Here is an 11023-nt window from a genome sequence, read left to right as displayed (position 1 = left end):
ATGTACTTTCTTCATTTATCAGTTATACTTATCAGTTTTGATCTTCATTTACCGGTTGATCAAAGTTGGAAGCAGATTTTCACCTAAAACACTGTTTAGTGGCTTTTTGAACTTACCTTAGGAGTCCAGAATCTGAAACTTTGAAAGTTCACAACTCACTGATGATCTCTTAGAGAGAGAGAGATAGATCGAAAATCCACTGTGACGCCTACTTAACCTACTCCTAATCAAATCACAATAAAAGTAGTAGAAAGTGTTATCAAACACTAATTTTTTTCTTGTTTTATTTATAAATTGAGTGTCAACTTTCAGAATCCTACTCATCAATCACTCAAAAATAACATAATATATGCTTAAAAGGTCATTGGCAAGTACAAGTACTCTCAAGTCACCTCTACACAGTTGAAGCTAACGCTTCTCAACTATACACTTCATCTGTGTAGAGATAAGACTTCACCTCTACACAATTAGAGATGACACTTCTAAACTATATGGTTTCTAAAAGGTGATGTTTTCTCCAGGTAAACCTACACAAAGTGATGGACAATGATATCCAAGCACTGAGGCTTTCTCTAGCTTAAGTTACTTCATCCTCGGCAAAATCACCAAATGTCGAGTGGGTTGGCATGCCAAGCCTCACTATCTTATTGCTAATATAGTGAGAACCACATACATTATTAACTGATACGACTAGTGCATAGAAGCTACTACAGATTGTCAATCTCTTGAAAAACACACTCAATCCCAATCTACTCAAATGCAACACTCAGTTGTATGTCAGACAACGAGAGTTAATCGTCACTTCCGCAAGTAAATCATAATAGTTTGCTAAGCTATCAAGCTCAAATCTGTACCAAACTTATTAGATAAGTAGATAGGGTCTAAATATACATGGTTAAGGCCTCAAATCCACTTTCTCACCACTTGCAAATAACGATTATTAGCAACAAAACAGATTTGACATAAACGATTCTAGTCCAAAATGCACTTGAAACCTTAGCTTTGATACCCCAATACCTCTTCTAAGACTAAAATGAAAATTTTATGCTAAAATCATGAGTTATGAGATGATTAGCAAGAGAAATAGCAACAATAAATTCATAGAACCATTACAAAAGACTTACGTTGTTGCATAGAGCTTTTACTTGTGGACGCGTAAAAGCAAACAACACTCCAAACAAATAATCCATGAGGAATCAAAAGATAAAGAGAGAGTACACATTGCTCAAAAACGACGACATACAATTCATTATCCAAAACTTTAAGAGTTTCTACAAAAATTGACTTTTATACCTTAAACAAAAGGTTTTAGGTATTAAATGATTTCCAAACCCATATGCAGTTAGAATCAAGCTAATACAACTTGGAAGCACTTAGCCCTTCTCTGCTAGGAACATAATTACACATATAAACTCAAAAAATGACAATTTACATAACTCGGAGGATATGAATGTTCAAGTTGTTCAAATGAATAGCAAAAAGAGCTCATGGGTTTGCCGTGTAACTAAGGCTCATCCCCATAGAAGACTCTCTCACCTTTGAAGAAAGAAAACGAGTTTATCTGAAGGTGCATAAAAATTCAAAGACCATGAAAAGTGGATTATGTCCAAAGTTATCTCCTAAATGTTGTGGTCCTTACACAGGAGATGGACTTTACAAACTCTACCTACCAGAGACAACTGGAATCCACTCAATTTTATATGTTAGTAGGTTTAACAAAAGACTTGGAGATTCTAATAATTTGATCCAAGATTATCAATTTAAGTCTCTTCCTCGTGAACCTGAGAAACTAAACATGCTATATACAAAGAGTGTTGATCAAGTGGGAAGATTTTTCTGAGGACAATACTACATGGGAGCGAATAAGCATTCTTCAAAGAAGATGTTCATTTTTAACAAGACTATTCCTTCCAATGAGTCTTCAAAGACAAGAATTCTTTTTAAGGGGGAAGGAATGTGATATATCCTATGGTTTGTGCACACAGACACACACGAGATATTGAGCAAAGGGTCACAGCTTAGTGTGGGAAGGAATGTGATATATCCTATGGTCTGTGCACACGGACACACACGGGATACTGAGCAAAGGGTCACAACTTAGCGTGGGAACTATCACTTAAGAGTTTACAAGATCAAGGTTAAGATTAAGAAAGACAAGTGTTCATTCTAGGAAAAAATTTGCCCATGCAGCACAGGCTGGCCATGAGTTGGGAAACGGCAGAGCTCGGGGAGTGGGTGGGTGGGTGTGTGTGTTCTATAAGAGCCTGGGCTTGGAGCTCTGATTATCTTGCACTCTTTAGAGGCCGGGGTAGGAGGGCAGCACACCAGGACCCTTCATCTACATGACATCATGGGAAAACGCTGCAGGTGCCAGAAAACACCCAGTGAGTCTATGCCACTTTAGAGGTCGGAATCTGTAGTAGCTTCATCTCCTTACACCTCAGCAAATGGAATCCCCATGCCAAGGAATGGATGCTCCACCCCCGACTTTGACGGTCTAGAAAGGACATCCTCATAAAACATGCTACTGCCCTTGCATGCTTCAAATAATCTACGCACCACACTTAACAGGTTACACTTGTGGCTGTGTCACACTTTTAGCTTACCACACTTCATATAATTTTTCAATCGGATAATCAATTATAATCATGGAAAACCGTGACTACCAATACACCACCAACTTCTGACGATCCGGATGACTACAAACTACCACATATAAGTCAATAAATAACTAACTCACAATCACCAGTGCAAATCATAATTCTAGCTTTCACATGTCTTAAATTTAAGACCGTCAATGCTCCAAATGCACAGCCATTGCATTTCATTGATACTCAGGGACCTCTAATGGTGAGAATACAAAACTCCACTCAAATCATTTCTTTCCATAACAAAATAGGAATACCTTACCTGGTACCATCTCAAAGGATAATAGCAGACTTAAGAGTGAACCACAAAAGGAGCCTTCGTCTTCTAATCACCATCTAGAGAAGACCTGAAAAAATACAACACCAAAAGCAACTCCCATTGTAAAAAGAAGCAGCACAAATTACAAATCCTCAGATAATGGCAAGGCATCATTAAACAATGCCAATAGCAGTAAATTTAAAGCTGACTCCTCACATGCATGTGTAGTATTTCAGAGAGTGGGAACCTGTCAAAAGTAAAGGGAAAATTCTGTCTAAAAAAGACTAAAAAGGAGTATGTAAAGGGGGCCTTCAAACTCTTATCCTCAATAACCCAGAACAAGGGAGCACTTGTAGAATCACAATCTTTTATGAGCTCGTTCCTTGAACACCACGAGTTGAATAAAAAGGATTTTTTGAAGTTTCGCATTTAGTATCAAGGGAGCCCGGCTCTCGAGACCACAAAGATCAGCTAAACCGAACAAACAAAGCAGTTCCACTCATACCAAAAACTAGACAAAGGTTGCCTTTTCTAGCCCAACATAATTGCGAAGCCGCATGGCAATCAAAACCTTCATGAAACTCCACACTAACAAATCACACATGGTAACCACAAAAATCTTGTGGAATGACAATTAAAATTCAAGCCCACACTCGTCATAATCATGGCGGTCCTGATGGTTTGCCGTAAAAGTCCCCATTTCCACCCAAAATTGTTGCCATTGATTTCAAAATCAAGCCTTCTGATAAACATATGTAAGACCACACTTGCCACAGTAGTGTCGATCATGATGATTTGCCATGAAAGTCCCGGCACCACACTCCCCATTCGGGCACTCCTTGCGCAGGCGCTGCACCTTGCCAGAATCATCCACCTTGTAAAACTGAAGCGCCGCAAGCTTCACCTTTTTCTTCTTGTGCTTGAGCTTCTTGGGCTTGGTGTAAGTCTTCTTTTTCCTCTTTTTGGCACCTCCCCTCAACCTGAGCACAAGGTGAAGGGTGGATTCTTTCTGAATGTTGTAATCGGCTAGAGTTCGGCCATCCTCAAGCTGTTTTCCAGCGAAAATGAGTCGCTGCTGGTCAGGAGGGATGCCTTCCTTGTCTTGGATCTTAGTTTTCACATTGACGATTGTATCAGAGGACTCAACCTCTAAGGTGATAGTCTTACCGGTCACTGCACGACGAGTAAAACCACACCATTAACCATTAGGCAAGCTGACTAACATGACTTGCTGCTCCGTCAAAAGCTACGTTACGGAAATAGACGTGAAAAAACAGACTTAAACGCAGGAAAGAGCCCTGGGACAATTGCCAAGGAAGATAAACGCGGTCATATTACAGAAATCAGAAACTGGTTCACCATCAAACGAATACTCACAGGTTTTAACGAATATCTGCATGGTTGCAGAGATGGAGGTGATCTGTGAGCTCCGGACGCTTTCCTTCGTCAACCAGCACATACAGACATACATGATAGCCTCATGGCTAGGGAGTCTTATTAAGCTCATGCCCGACTTTAAAACCCCACAATTCATTGAACGCCAAGGCCAATTAAAAAATAATAACAATAATATAATATGTGTTCAATTTTAGAAAAATTCACAAAAGAGAGTATGTCTGCACCACTGCAGAAAAAAAGAAAAAAAAATCAACTAGAGCTTCTCCCCCTCTGTCGATATTGATTGGAGACTCATCTTTCCTATTCCTAGTGCCCCCTCTCACTCTCTCTCCCCCTCTCCTTTGGTAGCAATGATGTCACGATAGGTGTTGCTCTCTCGGGGGGCTACGAGGCGTGAGGTGGGCAGGTCCTCAGAAGCACCTCTCTCTCTCTCTCTCTCTCTCTCTCTCTCTCTCTCTCTCTCTCTCTCTCTCTCCCCAAACATGTCCAGTTGTCCATGAGGAAAGGGAATACCACACACACCATTCTTTTTCTCAACTTTTCTGATTGATGATTATCTGTAAGTGTCATTGGTGTTGTTTCCATAACAAAGTAGCAAATCAAGATCTCCAGCCTCTAGGGAACCAAATCCGAAGGGAACCTTTCTATATGTGGCTAGATGACTGTTACATGCAACACTCACATTCCACCTTCGAACCTTGCTCAAAATTTCTCTTCTTTTGTAGCACACACAACACCCCCCCCCCCCTTGCTTCTCTCTCTCTCTCTCTCTCTCTCTCTCTCTCTCTCTCTCTCTCTCTCTCTCTCTCTCTCTCTCTCTCTCTCTCTCTCTCTATGCTCTTTGCATGAACAGAGCGCGAGAGCAAGACTAGCATGGAGTTTGAAGAAAGTTGTGGTAAAAGAGGGGGAGGGTGTGCATACCAATAAAGGAGGCAAGTAGACTGTGAATCTACGATGTAATGAATTTTATCAATTGTACATCACTATGTCTAAGAGAGCCGCTATGGAGGGACTTGGGTAGATATTACGTCGCAATCATCAGTGCACTACCTACGGTTATCTTCTAAAAAGAATCCTCCTGATGAAAAACCTGCCTTTCAATAACTAATTCCATTGTGTTTGCATGAAAGTACTACATATTATGACATTGATATCAAAACTAAGAAGAGAGGTCCTTAAGAAATCTATAAAAGGTTGGAGTTGTTCATTGCACTAGGGTAAGTGGAATTGGGATTTATTATCTCAGTTGGCATGTTTGCTTTGTGTGGTACGGGGTACACCACCGAGAACTATGATCCTAATAATGGAGTCTTTTAAGACTTGCCTATGGCTTAACCATTATAGATCTTGATAGGGACCAATGTCAGCTTAGCACTATTAAACCCACTCCACTACTCTTTGCACAATTAGCAATATTCTAAACCACAAGTACGGGGTACACCATCAAGAACTATGATCTTAATAATGGAGTCTTTTAAGACTTGCCTTTGGCTTAACTATTATAGAGCTTAATAGGGATCAATGTCAGCTTAGCACTGTTAAACCCACTCCATTACTCCTTGCATAATTAACAACATTCTGAACCACGAGTGTGGATACTTGAGTGCTTATTTTCAAAGTTAAGAGGAGTAGTAGCTAAGGTTTTGAAAGTGCCAAAGAAGTAGCTAGCATACACATCAAAGGAACTCTAACAATGGCATATCATAATCAAGAGAATAGGATTAATATTGACAACTTGAAACAAGCACATGATATGGATGATGGTCGAAGAATTTTCATCTACCTTGGTAGCAAGCTTCAAGAAGCCTTGGGTAACCATACCCTACAAGCAAAGGTTCAAAGCCAACTACAAGCTCTTCAAGTATCTTCAAGTGCTCAAGAAGAGAGAGCTCCTATGAGGCCTCCTAATGAGACCTCCAAAAGAGGAACTCCTTTGGGTAATGAAGAGGAAATTCATGAAGAACCTCCACGAAAACATGTCCAAGAAGATGCTATACACCAAGAACTTGCAAGGGAGAGGTGTGGAAGTGACACTCCCTTTGCCTCTAAAAGTGATGCGGCCCCAAGAAGGCAGTGGACAAAGCATTCACCAAGTCCTCCCAAGAAGAGAAAGGCATCAGGCACTTTCTCCCATGTTTTTATCCTAAGAAGGGAGAAAACAATCCAAGAAGGAGGAAGCGGACACCATCCTCTCCTTCTTCTTCTTCTTCTTCTTCTTCCTCTTCATCATCATCATCTTCCTACTCAGAGAATAGTGATTCATCATCCAAGAAAGCAAAGAGGAGGGGTAAACAAAGAAGTTATGAGCATGGAAGAGGTCACACAAGCTTAAAATTTACAGAGGGAGAAAAGAACATCACTTTCCTTACCTATGATTGAATCTTTGGAGCAACTGATGAAGTATTGGCTTTTATCCAACAATTTGACATGGCTTTTGGAGATGAACATTTCTCGGAATTTTCAAATCTATGTAATGTCTCCATGCACTTCCAAAAATCAACCCAGCAATGGTGGGCAAGCCTTTGTGCCCAAGGTGAAACTCCAAAGACATGGAAGGCCTAGAGGATTGCTATTATAAAGCAGTTCCTCTCAAGTGATGCCAAAGAGAACGTCCTTACGGAATGGAAAAGCTTGAAGATGGCACCCTATGAGTCTCTTCAAAAGTATGTGGATAAGTTTTGGAAGGTACATCTCAAAACCGCTCTCTACAGGAAAATAGACTTTGCGAAACAAAAGCAAAAATTTTGTGTCAGCCTATTTAAGGAGATGAGTGAGTATGTCAACTCCCAAAGGCCCAAAACTATCTTGGTGTTCATACATCACACAATGGTTTCTTGGAGGATCCACTTCCAACAAGGGAGTAAGAATCGCTCCAAGACTATGAAAACTAAGGAGCAAATTGAGAAAAAAGGAAAAACAATGGGACACTGAATTTCTCCAAGGCTAATGGCAACAACAACAAAGTAAAGGCACAGGAAAAAGGCTACAAAGATTTTAAAAAGCTTTCAATTAAAGAGGTGAAGTGTTATCGTAAGGATAACAAGTGATGCAAGTGTGGGGATCATGGACATGTTCTAAATGTCATGACTCTCCTAGGACTACCATGGTGGAAGCTCTAAAAGAGAAATTCCATTGAAAAGAATCACCACTCTCTTATGATTAGAAAAAAGTAAGAGATCATGATGATGTCATACTTTTCGATCCTGGCCCCACCCATAATCTCATCTCTATCGAGCTAGCTACTAAGCTAGGAATCCATGACTTTGAGATGGGGGATGTTTTGAAATTAGATGCAGATTTTAAGGGGCAAGAGGCCTCAGTCACACCCTCGATTGAGAAGTTAAGTCTCCATGTGCAAAGCTATGTAGATAAAGAAGATTTCTTTATATCTTCGCACTCAAGCATGAAGATGTTATCCTAGGGGAACCATGGTTTGATTACATGGTTGCCACTATGAATTTTTTTCTTTTTTTAAGTATTCTTTTCCTATAGAGGCAAGGATGTTACACTTGATGTAACTAGCACATGTAGCACTTTACTACTTGTACAGAATCAATCTTTTGCAAAGTAATGAAAAGTTCTCTTTCTTGTTGCATGGATTTTGTCAAAGAGTCTAAAGAGGATGCACTTGTTCTAAAAAAGGTAAGAAGTGAAACTAAAGGGGATTTAGAACTATCTAATTTCCTAAAGAATTTTCAAGGTGTATTTATGGATGACATTCCTAGGGAGCTACCTCCCAGAAAAGGACAAGATGATCATACCATAGAACTTCTACATGGTAGTTCACCTCCTAATAAGCCTCATTATTGAGTATCGCAGGCTTAGCAAGAGTATATTACGAGACAAGAGAACGAGCTGTGGAAAAAGGGATGGTAAAGCCTAGCTCATCTCCATTTTGTTCACCAGGTCTACTAGTACAAAAGCAAGATGGTCATAGAGTGTGTGTGGACTATCGTGCACTTAATAGGATAACCATAAAGATAGATTTTATGTTCCCAAGATAGAGGATCTATTCAATAAGCTACAAGGGTCTACCTACTGTAGTAAAATACTCAAAAGTGGTTATCATCAGATAAGGATTTCACATGAAGATATTCATAAGACAGCCTTTCGTACAACATTTGACCTATATGAAGTTCTAATACTCCCTTTTGGGATTACTAATGAGCTTTCCACCTTTAACTGAATGATGGAGAGGCTTTTTAGACCTCATTGAAGCTTCATGGGAGTGATTTTTGACGACATTATTATCTACTCCAAGTCTTTTAAAGGAAATAAGCAACATCTCCATGTAAGATTTCAAGTTTTGTGAGATGATAAGCTTTATGTTAATTTTAAAAAAAAAGTGAATTTTTCTTAAAAGAGTTTCAATATCTAGGTCATGTTATCTCCTAAGTAGGGATCCCAATGGACCCTAAAAAGCTGAAGGTAATAAAAGGATGGCCTATACCAACAAATCCACATGAATTGAGAAGCTTTATAGAAATGGTTGCGTACTATAGACACTTCATAGAAAAATTCTCACTCATAGAAGGACCATTGTATGATTTAATTAAAAAGGTCAGAAAATTTGCATGGACTACAAAAGAAAATTTATCTTCTGAAAACCTTAAAGCAAAGCTTATTTCTCAACTAGTATTAATGTTATTGGACCTCTCAAAACCTTTTGAAGTCCAATGTGATACTTGTGGACAATGCCTTGGGGCTATGTTGCTTCAAGAAGGGCATGCCATTGCATACGAAAGTAGGACATTAAATGACCGAGAAAAGAATATAGGCATATATGAAAAAGAGCTACTAGCTATCTTACATGCCTTAGATGCATGGAAACATCTCGTAGGCACTCCATTTATTTTGACTATAGATCATCAAAGACTTGAGTACTTTTTGACGCAAACAAAATTGAGTGACAAGAAAATGAGATGGGATAACATAATTTCAGAATTTAATTTCATATTTCACACATAACTAATAAGGACAACCGTAGATTAAGGGTGAATGTTGTATCAATAGCTACTCACAATTATTTATCTTCTTTGATAGATGAGTATGCTACAAATCCAAGCTTCAAATATGTAATGCCTCTATTTGCACTAGGGAAGAAAGGGGAACCATACCATGTGCAAGATGGTTATCTTCTCTATGGCAACAGGTTACACGGCAAACATAGTTTGCATGAAAAAATTATGTATGAATCTCATGCTCCCCCTTATGCGGGGCATAGAGGGCTTCAAGCTACTCTCAATGGAGTCAAAATGTACTTTTATTGGCCAAAAATGAAGGTAAACATACAAGACTATGTTGCCAAATCCATTGTATGTCAAAAAACAAAACTAGAACCATCATGCAACATAAGCAAACGGCTGTTGTTGATAAGCATAGAAGATCTTTGACCTTCAAAGAGAATGATTGAGTATTGCTTAAGTTTCCCAAAGCACATCTATGACATACAACAGGCAAAGGGAAACAAGGATGCCCTATCGGTCATCGAAAGAACTATGCTAAGCTAGCAAAAAGATATTACAACCCATTTCAAATCCTTCATTGAATCAATGAATTGGCTTTGGCTCATTCATAGTGCCTTTCATGTGAGCCTTTTAGAACCTTATAAAGGCAAGCCACCCAAAGACTGAGTAATTGAAAATCCACCCAAATTTGAAGGTCAAGAAGAGATCTTGCAGCTTGAGAGTATCCTACAACATGAAGACAAGTTTTTACAAAGTGGTAAGACTATCTGACAGCATCTTATTAAATTCAAGAATTATCCTTTTGAAAATGCAAGGTGAATGCAAGACATCTAATCAAAGGATAATGTAAACCTTGTAAATGCTTACGATGATGCATGTCAAAGGTAAGAACCAGGTATGATCAAACATGTTTCATAAAGAATTATGTATTGTTTTGACTTTAAGATTTTTTTAAAAAATTTAAGTGTATGCATGCAATGAATCATGCTTGCGGCATCTTAAGTTTTTAAGTGTATGCATGCAATGAATCATGCTTGCGGCATCTTAGACTCTCAAGCAAGAAGTAGACTTTGCCAATCTACTTTGGAAGATGTAAAGGCTAAGTAAAGACATGCTTGCAACAGCTAAGTCTTCCAAGCACTAAGTGGAACTAGTCACCATTGTGGAAGGAGATCAACGGGTAAAAAGGGATTCTCTACCCAAAGTAAAGGCCTAGCTATGACTTTATTTTCCCTACTCCATAGTCAAGGACAACACTGATTTCAAGGAAGAGGTATTGTCATGAAGATTGATTTCTAACCTTCTAAAAGTATTTTATATCTCATACTGGTCATTAAAGCATAAACAAAATAAAAGAGAACAAGTGAAGTTGCGATGGGCAATGGAAGGAGTAATCCAAGTTTCTTCCCTCTATCATACTTAATCTTTTGGCTTACCACACAATTTGAAACATACTCTTGTATGTCGACTTTCATGGTAGGCCAATAGAAGTACATTCTACTCCTCGAAGAGTAGGTTGAATGCCTCTATGCCCTGCATAGGGAGGAGCACGGGATTCATACATGAATTTCTCATGAAGGGAGTGGGTGACACATAACCTATTGCCATGGAGAAGATAACCATCTTGCAAGGTGAACGGTTCCTCTTTCTTCCCCAAAGCAAGGGCTGACATTACATCTTTAAAGTCAGGGTTAGTAGCATACTCATTTATCATAGAAGATAGATCATTGTGAGTTGCTATAGACACCACA

At 39.0% G+C, this 11023-nt stretch overlaps 1 protein-coding gene across 1 annotated transcript; it reads right to left on the bottom strand.

Moving 5' to 3' along the window:
- Positions 1 to 3452: 3452 nt before the first annotated feature.
- LOC147421518 (ubiquitin-ribosomal protein eS31 fusion protein-like) lies at positions 3453 to 4444 on the bottom strand. Its single transcript, XM_086503314.1, has 2 exons — positions 4285 to 4444; positions 3453 to 4080 (listed from the first exon to the last, which is right to left on the bottom strand). Exons 1-2 carry the CDS (start codon positions 4439 to 4441, stop codon positions 3641 to 3643), a joined length of 597 nt encoding a protein of 198 aa, XP_086359440.1. The 5' UTR covers positions 4442 to 4444; the 3' UTR covers positions 3453 to 3640.
- Between the last annotated feature and the right edge of the window lie 6579 nt (positions 4445 to 11023).

This window comes from Adiantum capillus-veneris, chromosome 27 (assembly GCF_014529385.1).
Source record: "Adiantum capillus-veneris isolate H3 chromosome 27, ASM1452938v2, whole genome shotgun sequence".
In the NCBI taxonomy this organism is placed as follows: domain Eukaryota; kingdom Viridiplantae; phylum Streptophyta; class Polypodiopsida; order Polypodiales; family Pteridaceae; genus Adiantum; species Adiantum capillus-veneris.
This window is presented reverse-complemented; position numbering and strand designations above follow the sequence as displayed.

What these genes read in the sequence shown, in the direction of transcription:
- LOC147421518 (XM_086503314.1), bottom strand. Translation starts at nt 4,441, where the DNA reads ATGAATTGTGGGGTTTTAAAGTCGGGCATGAGCTTAATAAGACTCCCT. An exon ending in GCAGATATTCGTTAAAACCT is followed by an intron (nt 4,081 to 4,284) that starts GTGAGTATTCGT and finishes CTCGTCGTGCAG; the next exon opens with TGACCGGTAAGACTATCACC.